Source organism: Chrysoperla carnea, chromosome X, assembly GCF_905475395.1.
Source record: "Chrysoperla carnea chromosome X, inChrCarn1.1, whole genome shotgun sequence".
In the NCBI taxonomy this organism is placed as follows: Eukaryota; Metazoa; Arthropoda; class Insecta; order Neuroptera; family Chrysopidae; genus Chrysoperla; species Chrysoperla carnea.
This window is the reverse complement of record NC_058342.1, coordinates 6,460,573-6,481,902: the sequence shown is the minus strand read 5'-3', so window position 1 is coordinate 6,481,902 and position 21,330 is coordinate 6,460,573. Positions and strand designations below refer to the sequence as shown.

Sequence of the window (21,330 nt, the reverse complement as noted above, 5' to 3'; positions counted from 1 at the left end):
GAAATTTTTATAAGACTCGCGGTTAAAGCTTTAACAGCCACCCAAAAACCCAAAAACAAAGTCTAATATAATTATTTGCCTTATCTGAGAAGAAATTTAGCAATTGAGTGATTTTAATTTAAGTTAAAAGAATTCAAATTTCTTTGTGACATTTTTTTTTCAATTTGAAACAATCATCTTAATATAATTTCAAACAAAAGTGAGATCACGCTTAGTGACGGTGTTAGACAACTCATTGCTGAAATGTAGTTAAATGAAAACATTAAAGTTCAGGAAAAAGTGCGTGATGAAGTCAATGAAACACTTTCTCATACCAAATAAATATCTAGAAACATATGTTGATGACAATATATATTTAAAGGCTATTATTACTGAAAACATCCTGTTAAAACAATTGAATGAAGAAATTAAAAGTAAAAATGGTCTACTCCTGAATATTATTGAGTTAATGAGAACCACCTCATATGCAGAAATTCCTAAACGTAAGAATGAGGAACATAATATTGAAGTACCAAGTATTAAAATATCCTCTAAAGTTGATACTTTTAAAGATGTGGATATACTAAAAAACATAAATAATAAATCAAGAAAGAATAACTCCTGTTAAAAAAGTCATAAATATTAGAAGAAATGGGATCCTAGTCAAGTGTGCTCATGGTGATGATGTAAGCACCAAAAAGATGCTTGAAAAGAAACCGGGATCAAAATTTAACGTGTCTGTAGAAAATCAAGCTAAACCAAGATTGAAAATTATGGGTATATTAGGTGAACATAAATATTATCGAAGATAATAAATGTGACCTCTGGGATATATCGAAATAAATTTCGATTTTTGCCCCAATTTCCTAGATCAGTTTTTTGTATTTTTAAAATACGTATTTTCCACTACCAAGTAGTCATCATCAGTAAAAATTAGCTAGTGATTACTCTTATTATGAATTTTACTCTTTACTAATTTGGTGGCGGATTGCACAATGATACATTCGTGTGTCTACAAATTATACTGTTCACAGTATTTGCCAAATTGTAGTATTAGTGGCGCTAGCCAATCAACTTCCATCAGTTGACTAGTGCTTGACCAATGAGCGTGATACTTGTGGGCAAGCCTATTCGAGTATTTTTTGACGTTTAAAGTAATAAATTACAAATCAAACCTAAATTAAAAAACTATAATTAAATCATGAAAATAAATAATCCTTTATTTTTACAACGTATTAACAATTTTAGAAATTCAACCTTGATTTTGCGATTTTTATTAAATCCGAATTTGGAATAGGTCCTTTGTCCAAGTTCATTGCTTCACTACCCAGCTTTTGAATGAAGATGCTTTCATAAGCGTCTAATTCGCAAGGATTGGGTACTGATTTCAGGAGCTTAAGGTTTGATTTGCCAATTTTGTGATCGTTTTTGATAACGTGAGCGGCTACACATGATATTTCCACTCTTCCATATTTTAAATGGCCCATATGTTCTTTGAATCTTGTGATAATTTGTCTTCTACTTTGGCCAACATATTTCATATTTCTTCGAACAATTTTGACATCCAATGCAATATATTCCCGAATGTTGTTCCATGTTGATTTTATCTTTCGGATTTCCAAGTAATTGTTTTAATTTTGCTCTCCTAATGGGAGCTATTTTTAGGTTATGTTCTCCAAGTTCTTTTGCTTATTTGTTGACGTATGGCTGAAAATATGTAAGTTAGCACCATTTCTTTTTATCGATGCTGTTCTGTTTTGGTTTCAATGTTGTTGAATTATTTCTCTGTGTTCTGAATTTTGTTTTCCGGATCATATTCTTGATTATTTTTGGATCAAATCCGTTGTATATACTAGGAAGTTAAAAATGGTGAGTTTATGTTGTGGTGGGCTGTTTGAATCTGCTGTGATGTACCTTTCAGTGTGTGTTGGTTTCCTGTATATGTCAAATTCTAGTTTTTTAGAATTAGTGTTTTTGGAAATTCTTATGTCAAGGAACGGAATCGAACCGTCCTTTTCGATTTCAGTTGTGAAATCAATTGAAGGGTACATGTTGTTCAGGTTATTAAGAAAATCTTGTGGATTTTCTTTTTTTGTGTCAAAAGTTGTGAAGATATCATCAACATACCTGTACCAGCCAGCGGGGAAATAACTGAATGTTTGTTTGCCTTGTTCTTCGAGGTCTGACATGAAGATGTTGCTCAAGAACGGAGATAACGGATTGCCTATAGAGGTCTCAAATGTTTGTTTGTAGTATTTACCTTCGAAGGTAAACACATTTTGTCTCATGTATAGGCGTGTTAATTTAACCAATTCTGTTACTTCATCCATGTGTAAACCATGATTTTTAAGTCATTTTTCCAACGCCTTCATTGCTTCTGGTATTGACACACTGGGATACAAAGCTTTGACATCAAATGACATTATAATTGCACTTGGTGCCAATTCCGTATCCTTTATTTTGTTAATTAAATCAATACTATTTTTGACGGAAGACGAATCTGATTCGTTATTTAATGTTTGAAATTTGTTTACTAGCCATTTTGCAATTTTGTATGTTGGAGAGTTTATACCTGAAACTATGGGTCGCATGGATCCATCTTGTTTCTGTATTTTTGGTAAACAATATAGACGAGGTGTTACAGGGTTCGAACACTGCAATTGAAATTTTAGTTGGTTGTTAATCAACTTTGGACATGCTTTTAAAGTGTCTTTTACATCGTTTACGAATGTGGTTAATGGATCCGATCTCTTAACTCTATACGGACCTTTGAGCATTTTTTCTACTTTTGCTGAATAATCTTTTTTGTCCATTATGACGATTTAGTTGCCTGCCTTCAGGTAGTGTACATCCTTTTCTTTTAACGATTTAATTATTTTACTATGGGTATCTTGACTGTTGTGTGGTTTGGAATTTTTTATTATTTTTGTACAATTTTTTCCAATTTGGTTTTTGGTTGCTTCATCTAATGCTTTGATTCCTGTTTCAATATCCACAGCTATATTTATGCCATTCAGTTCCGTCGTTTGCAAGTAACGAACAAAGAGTTTTAAGCTGCATGTATGATTTCGTGAAGAGCCGTTTAAGCTTAGCATCAGCTTCCCACTAGATTAGTTCAAGAATCCCTTGAGAATGTAGCACAGATCCCACAACGTGCAGTAAAGCAAACTTTATGCACCAAGATGTGATACGCAAGAGTCGATTTAAGTCAGAGTATCTATGCAATAATTTCGGCTGAAATTCAACTTCTGAGCAATTATTCACTTTGGAGATCGAACCTCTGAAGTTTGAGCAGATAATGGTGAGCAAATACCATTTGGCCATTAGTCGGATGGTAGAGAGAGCCATCCAGGACCTCTCCACCACAGTTAGCTGGATTCTGTTTTCGTGGGACGTGATTCACGTGAGTGCAACGGACGAATCAGTCCATGGTTGACTGTACATATCCTGCTAGTCGAGTAAGCAGAGCTGCTGTAGTAAGCTCCAAACGTGGAACGTCATTTTTTTCAAAGGTGCTACTTTTTTTTTTGCAATACGATTAATCGTTCTGAACCGCTACAAAGTTGCGTCAAGATATCGAGGGCAGCTCACCAAAATGCCCAAATGTCATGAGCACTCGGACTAAAATTCAGAGACAGTTATAGGACCATTATCTCAGTTGAAAGTTTTATTGTCAGCCTTGTGGATTAAAGTGCTTTAATAAAACTTCAGGCAGTGGATTGCGTGCTTTTGTACATGATTTTACACAGCATTACAATGCGTTAATGTCACTTGAGTTGCCTAGATTATTTGACGTATTTTTGGTATATTATTTGTCCCAAAAACTTGAATTTTGATTTCATTGTGTACTTGAATTGAAAAGAAAACATGATGAATTTCCTAATATTGATTCATTTATTAGATTTTTGAATCATTGTTGTCAAGCATAGGAAATATTATCACAGCATTATTCACCAAAATTATATAATGCCTCTAAACATAACAAGAAAAGAGTTTCTTGTGCTACCATAGGATCTCAAAGCAACTCGAATTCAAACCGTTGCCCATATTACTTACGACCACATTCTTTGATGAAGTGTTACAAATATTTAAAGCTTGACTTGCAGCGTCGGCGAAAATTTGTTGAAAGCAAGCAGTTATGTCTCGGCTGTTTGAACAGCAGTCACCAAACAGGAAAATATCCCCAAAGTGTCTGTAAACGTTGTCTTCAAAACCATCATTGGTCACTTCATGGTATACCTAATCTACTTAATGAGCGAAAAGAGTCTCAGGGTCAAGTTGTTACTTCTGCGGATGCATCATCTAGCAGAACGATCAATCGTTCTGAACTGCTACAAAGTATTGCATCATGTGAAATAGATTTGGGCCTAAATAGCGCTACTTTTAAAATACTAGCAACTACGCTTGGTTGGATTCTAGGCGGGAATGTAAATCTATACAGAAAGAATTCAATCCCCTATATGAAAGTAACGTCACTACATTGGTGACTATTTCAAATGATTTGAATGAAAAAATGACCAGTTTTTGGAAGCTGGAAGAATATTCCTCAAAGCCAATTCGTTCGGCTGAGGAGAAAATTTGTGAAAAATTATTTCTTGAATCTGCATCTCGTGATTCAGATGGCAGATACGAAGTAGATTTACCTATTTTTATGGATAGAATTAACATTTTGAGTGACTCTTACATCTTTGCCTATGGTTGCTTCCTATCGTTAAAGAGAAACTTTGCCAAGAACCCTGAATTTTTCGAAAAATTTAAAACTGTTATAAATGAATTTTTGTCTCTTGGCTAGAGAACGGAAATTAAGCGTTTTCCGGAATATTTGTCTCACAAACATGAATACTATTTACCACGAAACTACGTGTAGTTTTCAACGCGTCCGCTCCGTCATCAACAGGTGTAAGCTTAAATGATATATTGCTAGTTTCGCCCGTAGTTTAGCCTAATTTACTAACAGTTCTTATACGATTTCTTTATTTTATCGTTGCTATTATTTCAGACATAGCTATGATTTAGATTCGAGATTCCAAAGCCTTCAAAGTACATTATGGCGAGATTCCCCGGTAGAAAACATCCGATGTTTACAATTGACTAGAGTTACTTACAGCACTGCTTCGGCCAGTTTCTTAGCTACAATATATCTTTTGAAATTAGTTGCAAGATGAAGTTCTTTCCCCCTAGTATCTCGAGCTATTGAGATAAATTCATGTGTTGATGACATTTTAACGGGTGCTAAGGATGTTGATAAAGCCTTTCGTATACTAGACGAACTGATTTCATTATTAGAAAAAAATGTACTTAACAGAATTGCGGAAGAGAACTGTGAAAAGTGTTAATTCCAATTTTCTGATGGATGTTCGTCAATTAAAACTCATGGATTGATTTGGAACCAATTGACGTGTTATTGAATATTTCAAATATTGGTACTGGATGATTTAATGGAATCAAAAGTCACAAAGCGTGAAATCCTATCAAGTGTAGCAAAGATATTTTTGAAATGCGGATCCCTCTTAAGGGTTATTTGTTCGAATTATGGAAACTCACATCCTCGTGTAATTCGGATCACATGCAGTTAGGTTCGAATTGCATGGTTTCAGCGATAGCTCGACCAAAGCTTACGGCTTTGCCATTTACTTGAAATATGTAGATAGTAACGGGTACTCTCTCGTGTGATTAATATGTGCGAAGTCTCGCATATCTCCGACTTAACCTGCTTCATTTCCACGACTTGTGCTATGCGCGTGTGTACTTTGAGTTCGATTCATGAAAATAGTTCGTCAAGCAATAACTGTTAAAATAGAGCAGGCACACTTTTGGACTGATTCTATGATTGCTTTGGCATGGATTTGTTGCAGAGGCTTCTCGTTGGAATGTGTTCGTAGCCAACAGGGTCTCTGAAATCCAAGAGTTATGTCCAAGGGATTATTGGAATCACGTTATTTTATCCAAAAATGCTGCTGACATTGTTTCTAGGGGGATAGATTCTAAATTGTTAGGTGCCCACGAACTTTGGTGGAATGGACCTATGTCGTTGGCATTACATAAAAAATTTTGGCACACAGGCGGAAATATAAATGATATTCAGAACCCGCCAGAGGTGAAACAAAGGACATGTTCATCTCCAATCAGTTAATGCAAAGGCAATGATTTTTTTATGTGGTTTGAAACATTCTCTTGTTTCTATCGTCTACAAACAAGTTTTGTGTATGTTTTGCGTTTTTGTTTTAATGCAAAACCCGTTAATAAATATTGTAGGCGATCTGATTTTCTTAAAGTTTCGGAATTATCCATATCTTTTACCAGTATTTTTAGAATCGTTCAACAACAATATTATTCAAATGAAATAATGTTGTTAAATAAAGTAAAAGACGATCCATATTATGTACCTAACTTAAAATCAAGTAATCAAGAGTGTATTTTTTGGTAGGTGGTAGATTAAACTACTTCTCCATTATTAACATAGGGCATAAATTCCCTTTGATTGTTCCGCCTAATAATCATATTAGTAACCTGTTGATAGTCAGGGAGCATGAAAAATTGTTACAAGCAGAAATAGAGTGTGGTTAATAAATGGGCGTAATGTAGTCAGGCAAATTGTATATAAATATGTTCGATGCTTTCGATTTGCAGAATCTTAATCTACTCAGATTATGGCTGATTCAGGGGAATTAGCGGTCAAGCAGAGTCGCATTAGGAAACCGTTAATAACGAAAGTTTACATATGTTTGTTTGTATTCATGGTGACAAAGGCTTTACATTTAGAATAAGTTTCTAACATCAACCAAAAGTTTATTAAATGCTTTGAAAAGTTTTATTGCGCAAAGAGGTAGATATCAAAATATTTTCGTAGAGAAAATAACGAGCTCAATGAATTATATATATTGTTTAATGAAAAGACAAGCGCTGAACGATTCACGAAGTTGTGTTAAAGGAGTAAAGGAGGGAGTGGACTTTATACCACCTTTCTATCCAAATTGGGGCGGTTTATGGGGATCGGTCATCAGGATGGTCTAGTTTCACTTAAAACGATTAATTGTTACAAATCTTACTTACGAAGCATTAAATGCGATTCTGTGCCAAATTAAAAGTGTTATAAATTGCAGATCACTCTGTCCGTTGTCAAGTGATCCCGGGACACTTTTTAATTAATGACTCCTCCATCTCTTTCCCAGAAAATGATTTAACTGATATCACAATCGATAAATTAACGTTCTAAAATCAGATTACCCATATAAAGCAAACATTCTGGAAGAGCTGGAGAAGTGAGTACCTGAATACTCTACAACAGAGGTCCAAGTGGCTCCAGAAGACCCCAAATATAAAAGAGGACACATTGGTATTAATTAAGGACGACAATGTTCCTCCATCACACTGGCCTTTGGTTAAAGCAACTCATATGTTCGTCCAATAACGAAGGTTTGTGCTCTTCCTGTTGATTGAAATGATAAAAATTTCAATGGGTGGAGTATGTTGGGTCGCTCTGTAGCATAATCATTGAGATGGTCAAAATAATGTCAGTACTGATATCTCAATGAATTACGTCAGTAATTCTAAGTTTGCAAAAACAAGATTCATCGCTATGATACCCCGTGTGAGTCTTGCTTTTGCAAATTTTGTAATTTAATTAAAGTTACATAAGTTGTACAAATTATGTTCTATTTTTGTATCACAAATTCATGGATTCGTTTTTCGAGAGAATCATTCCGCTATCACCTTTTTTGGCTAATTTATTCAAGAGTCATTTATAAATTAAAGGAAAAACTTGATTTTCTAAAAGTTCAGTATCGATACGTTAACAACGTTTTCAACGTTTATGACAGTTCCAAATTGACTATATCGGAATTTATGGAACACATCAACGGCGAACATTAAAGTATAAACACAACCGAATTGGAGTCGAATGGTACTTTACCAATTTTAGACCTTTTTATTTATCGTCATAAAAACAAATTTGGTTTTGGTATTTTTAGAAAACCCAATAATTTATCCAACCCTGCTAAATAATCATATGGAATAAATCTATATCAGGTTGAGATTCTCCAAATTTCTTTTTTAGGATTTGAAATTCATCAAGGGAACTTTGAATAAATCTACATCAATCGATGAACCTAACATTTTTAACACTGTCAAAAATTATTTTATAATATGATGAAATCTGATGAAAATACATGAGATGATCACTGTTTTCATATGTTCACACATTTTCCTTTCACTATTCATATCTATTAAGATATAATTGAATTAAGTGACCTTTAAAAACCTTTAAAAAGTGAAATATTTTTTATAAATTTTTCTATCACGGTTTTTTCCGAAAGCATATTGGATTAGTAACTAAAAATAATTTTACAATTAGCTTATATTTCAATTGAAGAATCAAAATTATAATTTTCAATTATTTTCGGACTAAATTTATACCATATAAATATGAAATATATCAAGGTAAATGAAGTTTAGTCCCAAGTTTGTAACGCTTAAAAATATTGATGCTTCAACCCATTTCCGGTTGTCCGTTTGAATGTCCGCTAAGATAAACCGTTAGAGATACAACCAAAAGGGTAAAAAATGTTCCTTATAAAAAAATAAACAACTTCTGTTTGAAACTGTTTATCGTTAACATCACTGTTTACCCGTGAGGGCGCAAATTAGCTTAGAAACATCATATAGCATGTGTATACTGTTTATATTTTAAATTTATACCTTACATTTATTACGTACGTGTTTGTTTGTTTACCTTTCTTTACTTACATGGCGTAAAAAAACAAACGTTTATTTTCAGTTGTTTTTAAATGAAAATGTGGTATAAATTGAATTTTGGCAATAATTAACATTCAGTGCGAATCAGTAACTACACTACTAGTTTTTAAATCATTTTTAATATTTTTTAAAAAATCTTCGAAATGAAAACTATTATTAAAATAGTGAGCAAGTGGGCTGGAGAAAATTTCCATGCCTACTTGTTGAAGGAAGCTGTATATAGCGATTACTCAAAAATAATAACTCCTTGACTTGTAAAAATTACTCCAAAATAATAACTACTTGACTTGTATAAGCTACTCCAAAATAATAACTCCATTGACTGTAGATTTTAATTACTTTTATTTTTTAATAAATTAGCAAATCACACTTTTTATGAATTCGAATATTCTTGGTTGAAATACATAAATTAAACTTTTATAAATTCAATTATTAATTGCATTTCAATGCCAAAGCATCTTTTAACCACAATTATAAGACAATTAATTCTATAATGGAGAAAGATAGATCGACTTTTATAACTGCAGTGAAGAAGTACTTATTGACTATTTACTATTTGTTCGTATTCTCTAGACGAAGTGTTGTTATGAGCCTTAGACGATATTTTTTTTTTATGTTTGTAATCTATTGATATATATTAAACACTTTGTTATTAGACGATTTACAAATTGCTTTGAAAATTGTATTATGGATAGATTTTTTTATTTATAAGTATTTTATTATAAGGCTTTATGTTCCTTAAATATTTGACTTCTCAGTTGAATTGATAATAATGAGTACATTGAAATTTAAATTATATTGGTTTCATTTCAAGGGAAATGATTTTTTTTTTTATTATTTTTTTTTATATTATAACATGTCTATTCAACTGAGAATATATTTTAGTTTGACTTATGTAATTTACAGTGTAATTTTTTATGTAATTCATCTAAGTACCATTTGTATTCCAAATCATTAACCGAATCACACTATGAGTGACACTCGGAAGGCATTTGATCTTTTAATATCAGATGCCGGCTATCCTTTCGCACGAGGTTAATGCCGGGATAGTTCCTAACAAAGTCAGTCATATCTGCATACCTTCCCCTTCCTTTCCTTTCCCCTATCCCTTTTAATGACATGTTATGTACAATATTGTATTGTTGAAAAAAATGAATAAATTGAATTGAATCATATAAAAGATTCTTTATAGATGCACTCTTCTTTTTGCCAATATCTCGGCCATTCTTCTTGTTATTCTATTTATCATTCCCTCATTTATATAGTTAGAGTTGGTTCTGACTATATAAATGAGGGAACGATAAATAGAATAACAAGAAGAATAGCCGAGATATTGAAAAAAGAAGAGTGCATCTATAAAGTCGGCGATGAACCACGGGCACGGGTGTAGACGTCATTTAAAACTTTGGGTGCGTGGGATTATGGAGATGGAGACTACATACGTCGATACACGATATGGTTAGGTTTTTATATTAAATTTAAACTTTTTATTATGTTACATATACATTTTTTATTTATGAAAAATTTTTGAGAAGTCACCCTACAAATGCTGAATAAATGAATATTTTTACACAAATAATTTTTTTTATATTACCCACAGTTATTTTTTTATAATTTTCTTTTATAACTTCAAGCAAGCTCAATAACTTAATCATAACTTAATCAAATTTTTTTTAGAATATAATTATGATTACTATAATATAATTACTCAAACGGTTTCTTAAAAAAATTTATATGCTGCTTAGAAATGCGTTTGTTAATTAACAGTTTAAGCCTAAAGACAATGTTTTAACTCTATTATTTATTTAATTATTGACTAAAATTAATTAAAATCTATTGTTAAAAGTGTACAATCCTTGTCAATTATTTTTTAGACAATTATTTTCTACTGCTTTTCTGTAATCATTTGGACCGTTTTCGTGTTGGTGCCTCATCATCTGCTGATTCTACTAAAGCAGTAAAAAATTGACCAGGATTGTAAACTTTTAACAATTGATCTTAATAAATTTTGAGTAAACATTCATTACTTTTTTCTATTTTCCTGATTTTATAAAATATTTTAGATAAGAGAAATTGTATAGATAAAAGTGAAAAAAAATTTTTTTTAATTATAAACAATAGTCAATAATTAAATAAATAATAGAGTTAAAACATTGTCTTTAGGCCTAAATTGTGAATTAACTAACGCATTTTAAGCAACAAATAAATTTGTTTAGGAAACCCTCATACTCTCATAAACAAAGTATTTGTTTATAACAATTTTTTAAACAACAATGGTAACTACATGAATTTGTTTATTTTTTAATATTCATATTTTATATGTTTAAATAATTTTTTTTGTTGGTAGGTTTCAGGGATAGAACGCGCGCTAGAGCCAGACTTGCCGTATTTTGCGCTATTTTCAGGGCTCTGTAAAAATTATACATATAAGAGGTAGAATTCCGGCAGTCGGAACTTTTTTTAAGGAAATTTCTTCATTTTTTGAGATCTTTTTTTACAGATTTTAAATGTTTTTTGAGTTATTCAAAATTTTTCACTTAATTGTTTATAACTTTTGCAATTTTTTTCAGCGCCATTTCGGATTTTTCTTAAACTTTCTACATAAAATTACGAATCGAATGACACCTATTTCGTAATTTTCGGAGAATATATCGGACATGTGAACCAGACTAAAACGTTATAAACAGTTCATAGTGACTTCAACGTCACCAAAACTGCATCCTCGAAAAAATGCATAAGTGTCCTCAATTACTTCAAATCTAGTCACTTTTCTGTAGGTGATCCAAATATAATACAGGGGCATTTGTAGATATTGCGTCTACTAGTAAGAAATTTTTTTCCAGTAGCAGCGAGTTTTAGCAATATTTATTTGTCGCGTTGAATTCGTCCCAAAAATTCTCGATCAGTTGAATTTACACGTCTCGGTAATTTCAATGGACGTTGATTGTAAGCAATAATTGCAAAGGCAATAAATATCCTACCGGATATGCTAATTATACTTTTGCAGCGAGCTATTATTATTTAAAAAATTATATTTATGAAAAAATATTACATACTAAAAATAACATCTGAGGTTAAATTCACACTTTCAATATGACAATTTAACTACAATAATATCGACTTGACCAGGGTTATTAAAGACTAATTAGTTTTAGAATAATTAAAATAATGGGTAGTTAAAATATTACATTTTGTGAGAGTCTTAAATTCGAAGAATATATTCTAATGCTATAATCCATTACTAGTATTTTATTTCTACTACATATATTTTTTCCAAACTTTAAACTCAACTTAATATAGCATGAATTAAAAAGCTGGCAATTTAGATTTAGTTTTATAACCCAGATGTTTCATAAAATGTAATTTTAAAAAAATGCTATCATGAATAAATTCAAATAAAAATATTACAATAGCACATAGAGTCCCATAACCCATCATACGTAATGCTGGTTTAAATTCAATTAAGCCAACTGAAACGAATCCAACATGCGATGATTCACATTTTGGTTTTTGTGGTACTAAACTTTTACGTATACGATCAATTAAACCACATTCACGTTGCCATCGTAATCTGTATTAAAGAAATAAATATATAAATACTGAATTTTTCTATTATTACTAGGTAGTTGTTCATCTTTTTTTTAAGAATAATAGATGTTATATAACAGTTGCTTTGTTACTTTTGTAATTAATTACACCGCAACTGTTTTGGAAAATTCTAAAATCAATGGTATATTTGCAAAAATTTTATGGCGGTGCTTATATAATCGCTCATGAATTCTAAGATGTGGCTGACAATTACTCAGGCGTTACTCAGGCGAGTTAAACCAACAATAATTCACACGTTGGGCATCAAAATTATTCGTGTTATTTTAAAAATTAGACTTGCTTCTACTTGAGATAGACAGTTTTTAAATAAAAGCAATAAACTTTTGGTTTTCGACAAAGGTTTAGAGTCAAATTTAGTATTCAAATGATTTAATTTAATTTAAAGATCTATCATTCTCAAAAAAAAAACAAAAACACCTCAAATTACGCCGGCCAGTGAATATTGGAAATGTAGGATATGACTTTTCGCTATTTTTTTTAAAACAATGACCGACAAAAATGTGACGCTCTTATAAAATTACAAGTATTTCCGAAATTTTAAAAAGCTATATTGCTGTGAAAATTGATTGTTTTTGGATAGTAGGTCTAAAAGTTGAACCTTCCAGTCCAAATCAACACTTAAAAATTCAAAAACCACCTGTCGCGCTTTAAATTGAAAGGTAAAAATTATCACTTCATATCGCAATTTTTGTATGAATTCTGAAACGATAATGTTTAGGCAAGAAATTTAATAAAAGCGCTCGAAAAAAATTTCAATGTAAATGTAAAAATTTTAATTTAAATCACTGATGATGATGACACTTGCCTTGTAAGTGGTTTCTTTCAAGCGTTTATATTCGTATTAGTAATCAGATTTTTTTCTCTTTTTTACAATTTACATTTTTAAAACATGTTAAAACAAATTCAAAATAACTTTCTGATTTTTAGTTAATTATGTTCTCAAAAGATCAAAATTGCAGGCTGCTGCTATATTTGCATGTTCACTAACTAACAAAAGTTTAAATGAGCTGACAGAACTAGTCTCTGTTTTAATTAAGTGCATGATTGGCTTTTTTTTTAATTAACGCATACGTAATTACTCTACCCAAACTTAAATAGTGGGCATGTCCTATGAGGTATCCTTATTTTCTACTAGTATAGTTGACTGGTAGAATCCATTTAATGAAATGAAAGGACAAAAATTTCCAGGTAACTATATTTAATTAAGGAAACTTTGTAATTTTAATTAACATCACATTCTTAAACTGTTTTAAATTTACAGGTCGAGTCCCGCTGGCAGATTAACGGGACTTTACTTTGGTAAGCATAAAAACGAATGCCTATGTAGCTAAGGCGTTCATATTTTACATTTCTTTCACTGATCGCATAACATAAGAGTATTTTTCAAAAAAAAGCTGGTCAAAAGTTTATATTATCCTTAAAAAAAAATTATTCATATAAAATAATATAGGGCATAGCAGAATACCATATACGTAATTATATAATACGATTTTTGCAAACTTTTTTTTTTCTCATCAAAATTCAAGTTTAGACTAAAAAACCATCCTGATGATTCCTCGATTGATTGACCAGTTTTTATTCGAAAGAATGGATACAAGTTTTGATTTCGGTTTTTGGAATTAAAAAACTGAATAATAATGATTTGGCGACGGATTTTCATACGACTCGATGAAATAGGAGGAATATACGTCATATTATGACGAGTAAATTTTATCTTTAATTTAAAATCGACGATAGCTCGGAATCTAAGCAACGTCTCGAAAAAATGTATTTTGATTTTGGCCTTATCTTGTCAAGTTTTATAAGAATCCGTCGCCAATTTTTGTTGCCCTGGAAAATTTATGTATTATCCTATTATTCTAAGTGATTATTAACACCGAGGTGAATTTAATGAGACCTCACTTATCACAGCTAGTAAAAAGTTATTTGACCAGCTTTTATGTTAATTTATTTTCTGAACCCATTTAATTAATTATCCCGTTAATTAATTATATGTATTATCCCGTTACTGCGGTGTTCTGTTACCTTTGTGTAAATAAATCACGATATGGAAAATGTTTTTGTACAGGAATGGTTTGTAATGGTAATTGAATTGCTTCAATCTCATCTAGACCACACTTTTCTTGTTCTGTAAACGTTCCACTTATATAATTATATGCATAGCCTGCATCTATTTGAAATGCATACATCCCACCACGTACTAAATCCAATCCTTCATCTGACTTTAAGAATCCTTTATCTCCACGTGGTGCTATTTTCTTTTCAAATAATCGTTTCACTGTTTCGGATTGACTTTCCTGATTGGTAATAAATTGATTAATAGTTACTTAGTTTAAGCTAAGTAGAAGAATGGTGTCTTAACCATCCGATATGTCAAATTGATTTGTAGGGTCAGCTGATATACTCATTTTACGTCCATGGAACTCATTCCTTATTTATACGGTTCTTCCTTATATTACGGTTTTAATTAAGTGCTGAAGTATGTAGCATGTAGTAAATACATTTCCGTAAATAAAATAATTATTCAGCTGTAATTCTTTTGATTTTTACTTTGTTTCTTTTATTTCTTAATAAAAAATAATTATATAAATTTTTATTTCTTTCTTTTGATTTTTAATTTTATTGCTGAAACTGGCCAATATAAATAATAATAATTATGACCCTCACTATATTGAAGTTTTCTACACTAAAGGTCCTGCACATCAGATAATAAATTGTTCATCGGAATGATTTCCTTCAAGTAGGTCGACGCTGTCACCTAAACATTCTAAAAATCAATTCCAACATATCGGATGATGAGACGATCGATTTAGTAATAATGATATATGTCCTAAGAGCGTTAAAAATTAAGGACCTTGAATTCAACGGTTTCATTTGGAATGTATTTGTTTGGTAAACTGTTAAAAGTAATATTTTTCAAAGTAAAAATTTTTATTCCACTAAATATAATTTTTATTTTTCTCAGACACCTGAATGACGACAGATAAAAGTTTGATACGTCTATGTTGAAAACTGACGTTTAATATACAAAAAATAAACGTTCGTGTGATTTGTGCTTTAAATGCAACTAACTTAAGTGTTGAAAACTTTCTGGACTAGACGAATTTTTCAGAACAGAGACCAGGAGTCTAAAGTTTTGGATTCTAAAAGACTCTTTAATAGTTTCTTTGTTACCCCAAATTAAAGAGAGAATTTTAACTTTCAAATATGAATATTAATGTCCTAGATTAACATCCTCTAGAAAACAAGTAAATGGTGTGTTTCATGAAACAGTCATGAAACACATATTTTGTTATAAATTTCGATTTTTGCCCCAATTTCCTTGATCAGTTTTTTGTAGTTTACAAATACGTATTTCGACGGTGCAGTCCACCACCAAATTAGCAACAAGAAACATACATAATAAGAGTAATTACGATTAGCTAATTCATACTGATGATGACTACTTGGTAATCTTAATAATACTAAAGAAGTGATCTAGGAAATTGGGGCAAAAATAGAAATTTATTTCGAAATATCGTAGAGTTTTCATTTATTATCATCGATAATATTTGTTACTTCATTTTAACGAGATCATAGAAAATTAAAAAAAAAATTGAAATAATTTATACATACTCGTAGTGATTTGACCTTTAGTACTTTTCAAGAATTCGGGGTAAAATTGGGACTCTCACTTCCAAACATGAAAAATCTACTGCTCGAATTAAACAACTGAACATAGAATTTTGAACGCAAGAATTCTGGGTTAAAAATATGCCTTTCCATTCTAAATTTCCAAGTTGATTTTAAAATAATAGCCAAGGTCAAAGTCTAGGTCATTATCATATTTGGCTTTTAAAATTAAAGAAGTTTTGTACAGATCATTTTATTATTACTTTCTTAGAAAATCCATTGGTTCGAAAATTTTGTATATGGTGCATAATGTATAAACCAGTAAAAGCAATAACATTCTAACAAACATAAACTTAGTTCAATAATCAAAAATAAAAACTCACAGGGACACAAAAATTAGCTACTAAAATTTTGATTTTCTCTTTTGTTTGCTTTATGAAAACAACAATGTATATGCAAACTTGGCGTTTTGGGTTGAAAATTGGCATCTTCCTTATGTATGTATAGTATTCATTTCAAGTGCATACCGAATAACGGAGGTAAATCAATTTCGATATTGCATTTTTCTTAAATTTTATTAACAATACCGTGCAAAAAAAAAAGCGTGCAAAAATTTTATATTTACGAATATTATTGCACACTTTTTAAAATGGCGCATCAATTTAATTTTTACATTTTTTTCATCAAATTTAGACTTGGCGATTTAGAAAACTCGTTGATAAGATTGAATAATATTTTCTGTACGCCAAAAAAGAAAAAGGTTTCTTGCCAAAAAAATTTTTGTTTTCCCTCTCGTTCCCTTAAAATAAGTGTTTTCAAAGAACGTTATACTGGATAAGTTGCCCGTTTTCGAATTTTATCTATTTACACAAAAAAGGCTGAAAAATGTAAAACTAAAATTTACTCCCAACTTCATGGATTTAATTTGCTTTCATTAATTTGCTAAAATGATGTTTTCTGATCCGAAGTGTTTTTAGATTTTTGATAATAAACAATAAAAGTTAAAAAAAGACTTAAAAATGTAAAACTTAAATTAATTCCCAATTTCATGAATCAGATTTACTCTAATTATATTACAAAAATGATGTTTCCTGATCTGAAATGTTTTTAGATTTTGGATGATAAACAATGACATTAACGGTATTTATTTAGCACGAATGGAATTTTACCTTTAAGCTCGGAGAGCTCATACCCCTGCTCGAAGTCATATCTGGAAAAACGGTGTCCTCGACCAAAATCGGGCAGTTGATATTTTCAGTGAGCCCAAAAACAAATTATATTCACACCTTTATCTTTTTATTAAATAATTTTTTTTAAATTATTTCATATTTTATTTCTGAACAAAATGATCCCAATTACGACCAAATCTGTCTGTAAATCTGTCTGTAGTAACAGCTACAACATCGAATTATGATTTAATTTCGTTAAGTCGAAATAAACTGTAAATCGAAATTAACACTGTACATAAAAATTCATCTACGTGGTCAATCTATGCAACTAAGTTTGCATATTCATTTTTTGTTTATTTTGTTTTTGTAAAACAAACGCAAAAGAAAACAAGTGAAAACAAACAATTGACTGAGTTAATTGTTGAAATACCATGCATAAATAGTGCTGATTACTCTCACATTGCACATACATATACAATTTATATAATACATACTATACAATTTACGCCTAATTTGCGCCCTCACGGGTAGACAGTGATGTTTACGAAAAAATGTTGAATACAAAAGTTGTTTATTCTTTGATAAGGAACATTTTTTATATTTAAACTTTTGTTCTATCTCTAACGGTTTACAAGATGGGTCATACGAACCCATAGGTCAAGACCCAATTGACCTATGTTGGCCATTTACGAACTCGACCTCACTTTTTACGTCCTGGGTACGCTTTAAAAATTTCATCTTGATATCTTCTTTCGTTTTTGAGTTATTGTGCCCACAGATGGACGGACGGACGGACGGACAACCGGAATTGGACTAATTAGGTGATTTTATGAACACCTATACCAAAATTTTGTTCGTAGCATCAATATTTTTAAGCGTTACAAACTTGTGACTAAACTTAGTATAACTTGCATATTACATATATGCATGGTATAAAAATTAAAATTTAAGTTTCATTTCTCTCATCATGCAGTATATTTAAAAAATAATTCGTTGTTCATAATATCTTTACTTAAAAATTAAATGTGAAAACATAATTTGAAACGGTATTTTTAATGATAAAACGGTAAATACGTCATTCATAGCTTTTATCATCTTTGTAAAACACATTTATAAAGCTGGCAATATAGTTGACAACATGCCATATGGACAACCTAGTTGAACGTCTGTGAATGAGTTTGCTGGTTGAAATTTTCTGTTGTCCACTATCTTGAATAAAAACGCGTTTGGTGCTATGCTGACAATTTTGTTGGAAAAATTAGTTTTAAATGTTCATGTATAATGAGCACAGCACAATCATAATGAAAGTTTTTATAAAAAAGCTTTTCAATAGATCTCTCTAAACAATTCAAATTGTAACAAAATATTTTTGTTATTATAATAAGTATGGCTAAGCTGATTTCAATGTATTTTAGGCTATTTATTTATTTTGGTTATTATTTTTGTCTATAATGTTTAATATTTAAGGAAAATATTTTTCTTTTGCTTGAATTTTTTCGCACTCAGTCCGCAACCTGGTAATAAAGTCGCGCGTTTATAGTGATTAAATAAAAAAGTTGACTGTGAATAATATATTTTGTGTAAAATAGGGAATTGACATTAGAATAAATCAACTATAATTGTCGTTTCACTATTTGAGATACGATAAATTGTAAATATTGTAAATTGTCTCAATAACATTATAGAAATAGAACCTCTATTTTTCATAAAGATATCACAGAAAAGAACGCTAGCCTGTAAGTGGATGGGATATGGGAAGCGAGAGAGAAGACTGCCAGTAAGTTCCCCTGTGTCCTTGTCTAATACATATACTTATATACAGAATGTTCGATTTACATCTAGGCATATAAATATCACTAGTATGACAGAGTACATGCGTTAAGCAAGTAAGAGGTATTATAGGTTTTATATGAAATTGCAAAAGTGACTTGTATTGTGGCTTATCTGTTGTAGTACATCTATTCAACTAAGAAACTCCCACTCTCCAAACGTCTATTATATATATATATATATATCATCCACTTGCAGGCTACCAGACTCCTAGTTTTTCAACTGAATTATCTCTATGCTATTTTCAGAGCAACGCAATTGTTTGTTTGAATCTTGATCAATTCTTGTTTACTATAGAAAATCTTATATGTTTTTAAAATTAATTAAAGTTTGAGTGAAAAGTATTTGAAAATTTTTTTTTTGATAAAGGTTGATAAAGTTTCGTAATTGGTTCAAAGATTAGTCCGTTATTTAGTTTATTGTATACACTTTTTTTGAATATGCTAAAATATTAAATAAATTCGCGAAAATTTCATAAAAAAGATCCTCTAATCTAATAAAAAGAAGTTGTCGAATATTAGAGATAATTCGACTGGAATTTGTAAAACATTATTCGAGACTCAAAAAAAGTCTGTGAAGTTCCATTTAGCATTCTTAAATGGAAGTTAAACAATTAAAAAAGTTCACATATAGCAATTAAAACAATCAACATTACCAAAAGTGTTGGATGAGAGGTTTTGATATTTTGGTGTAACTTTCATAAATTTCTAATTTTTTTACATAAAAGACCCATTCTTTAAAAATACGTCACGATAATTTTGGTATATAAACCAAAAACAATGAAATGTACTTTACAGTTTTGAAAATGTCTATGTTAGATGAAACATATCAATATATTTTAAATTATTAAAATATTAAAAAATATAGTGGACTAAGTAAAGCAAATTAGAAGTTTTATTTCTTCAAATTTCTTCAAAGTAAAGCTCGCTACAATTTATTAAATTAAATTTTAATCACGAAATCTTTGCAAAAAGTAATGTGGCTGTTAAAGTATCAATTAAGTTGAATGAATATGTTTCTCTTTATATTTAATTTCATTTAAATAACTAAACCACTACAGCTCACTTATTTTGAGTAAGTTGTGTAAATTAGTGATTTAAATAGCCACTTATTTTAATTAATTATGAAGCTAATGCAAACACTACTAAAATAGGATAGGATCACAGAAAAAAATTATGAATGAAGTATTGAGATAACATCAAAAATAAATCATTTAATATTTTAGTGCATTTTTTTAAAATTAAAATTTACATGTTTTAGAAATAAACTACAACATGTGTTCGATCTTGAATTTTAAATTTTAAATTACTTACTGTTAAAAATACAATATTGTATGTACTGTTATGAGCCCCAACCACAATTGGACTGTCAATTAAATCATTTAATGTTTTTATCGAATTACTAGGAGTTTGTAACAAAGCAACTATATTCGCTGAATATGATGTGAATAGAAATATGGCAGCCATAAATACCAAAAATACTGTGATACGCAATGATGGTGTGTTTGGATTTAAAGATGATCCTTAAAAATAACCCAAAACACATAAATAATGCACTCAACGCTAGTTAAAATATGTTAAAACGGGTTGAGTAAGCTTTTTGGGTGTCTCGTATTAGAAGAGTTCTATGTTGTTACAAGTATTAGAAGAGTTATACTATCTTCTTTATGTCAATGTAACGTAAATACTTATCTAATATCATAATAATAATGGGGTATTATCTCTGTTCTTCAGCCATCCATCTATAACAGCGGCCACCCACATCATTATTTTAAACCTTAATTTTTTTTAAACTGCATACGAAAATCTTAAATTTTATGATGTGGGTGGAGTCGGTTGCTTCATTCTTATCCAAGCGACGATAGTGTGACCAGTTTCAGTAGTCAAAGCATTAAGACGATTGCGTCTTTACTCGCTAGGCTACTGAGCTGGTATACTTATCTACGGGTTAAAAAACCTTTCTATGTGTCTCATACTACCAGAATAGTTATAATTTGTTACATGTAAAAGGTATTTTTAAAAACGCAATTCTATTTTCTTTATGTCACTGTTATGTAGATACTTATCTAATATATTATTCAACATTAGTAACGCATACTGATGCTAAAGTAAGTTACTCTAAATTCAACATACTAGATATGATAGAAAGATGCAGTTTATTTTTGCATTCGACGTTGAATTCCTTGAAATTTACGGTACATTTCAATTTTTTCATTGTAAACTCGCCTTCCGAAAATCGCAAAAAATCAAATCTCCCTCTCAATTATGCTTTTTCAGTACTATACATGTTAGAAAGATGGAACTCTTTCCATTCAACGCAAGTGAAGTCAATGTAACAGAATACGACAAACAATTTAGAATATCCAAAGAAACTTCTC

The 21,330-nt window shown here is 30.5% G+C and overlaps 2 protein-coding genes across 2 annotated transcripts in view; both read right to left on the bottom strand.

Annotated features, from left to right (window-relative positions):
- Window positions 1-2,330: 2,330 nt before the first annotated feature.
- Window positions 2,331-2,792, bottom strand: LOC123302826. Its single transcript, XM_044885917.1, has one exon. It carries the CDS (start codon window positions 2,790-2,792, stop codon window positions 2,331-2,333), a length of 462 nt encoding a protein of 153 aa, XP_044741852.1.
- Window positions 2,793-11,598: 8,806 nt separating this feature from the next.
- LOC123302825 (glutamate receptor U1-like) overlaps window positions 11,599-21,330 on the bottom strand; it is a 32,147-nt gene continuing 22,415 nt past the window's right edge. The window contains exons 4-7 of the mRNA XM_044885916.1: window positions 20,267-20,475; window positions 14,368-14,639; window positions 12,174-12,304; window positions 11,599-11,744 (exon numbers count right to left, since the gene is read on the bottom strand). Of these exons, the coding sequence (XP_044741851.1) occupies window positions 11,599-11,744; window positions 12,174-12,304; window positions 14,368-14,639; window positions 20,267-20,475 (758 nt within the window). The remainder of the gene's footprint in view (window positions 11,745-12,173; window positions 12,305-14,367; window positions 14,640-20,266; window positions 20,476-21,330) is intronic.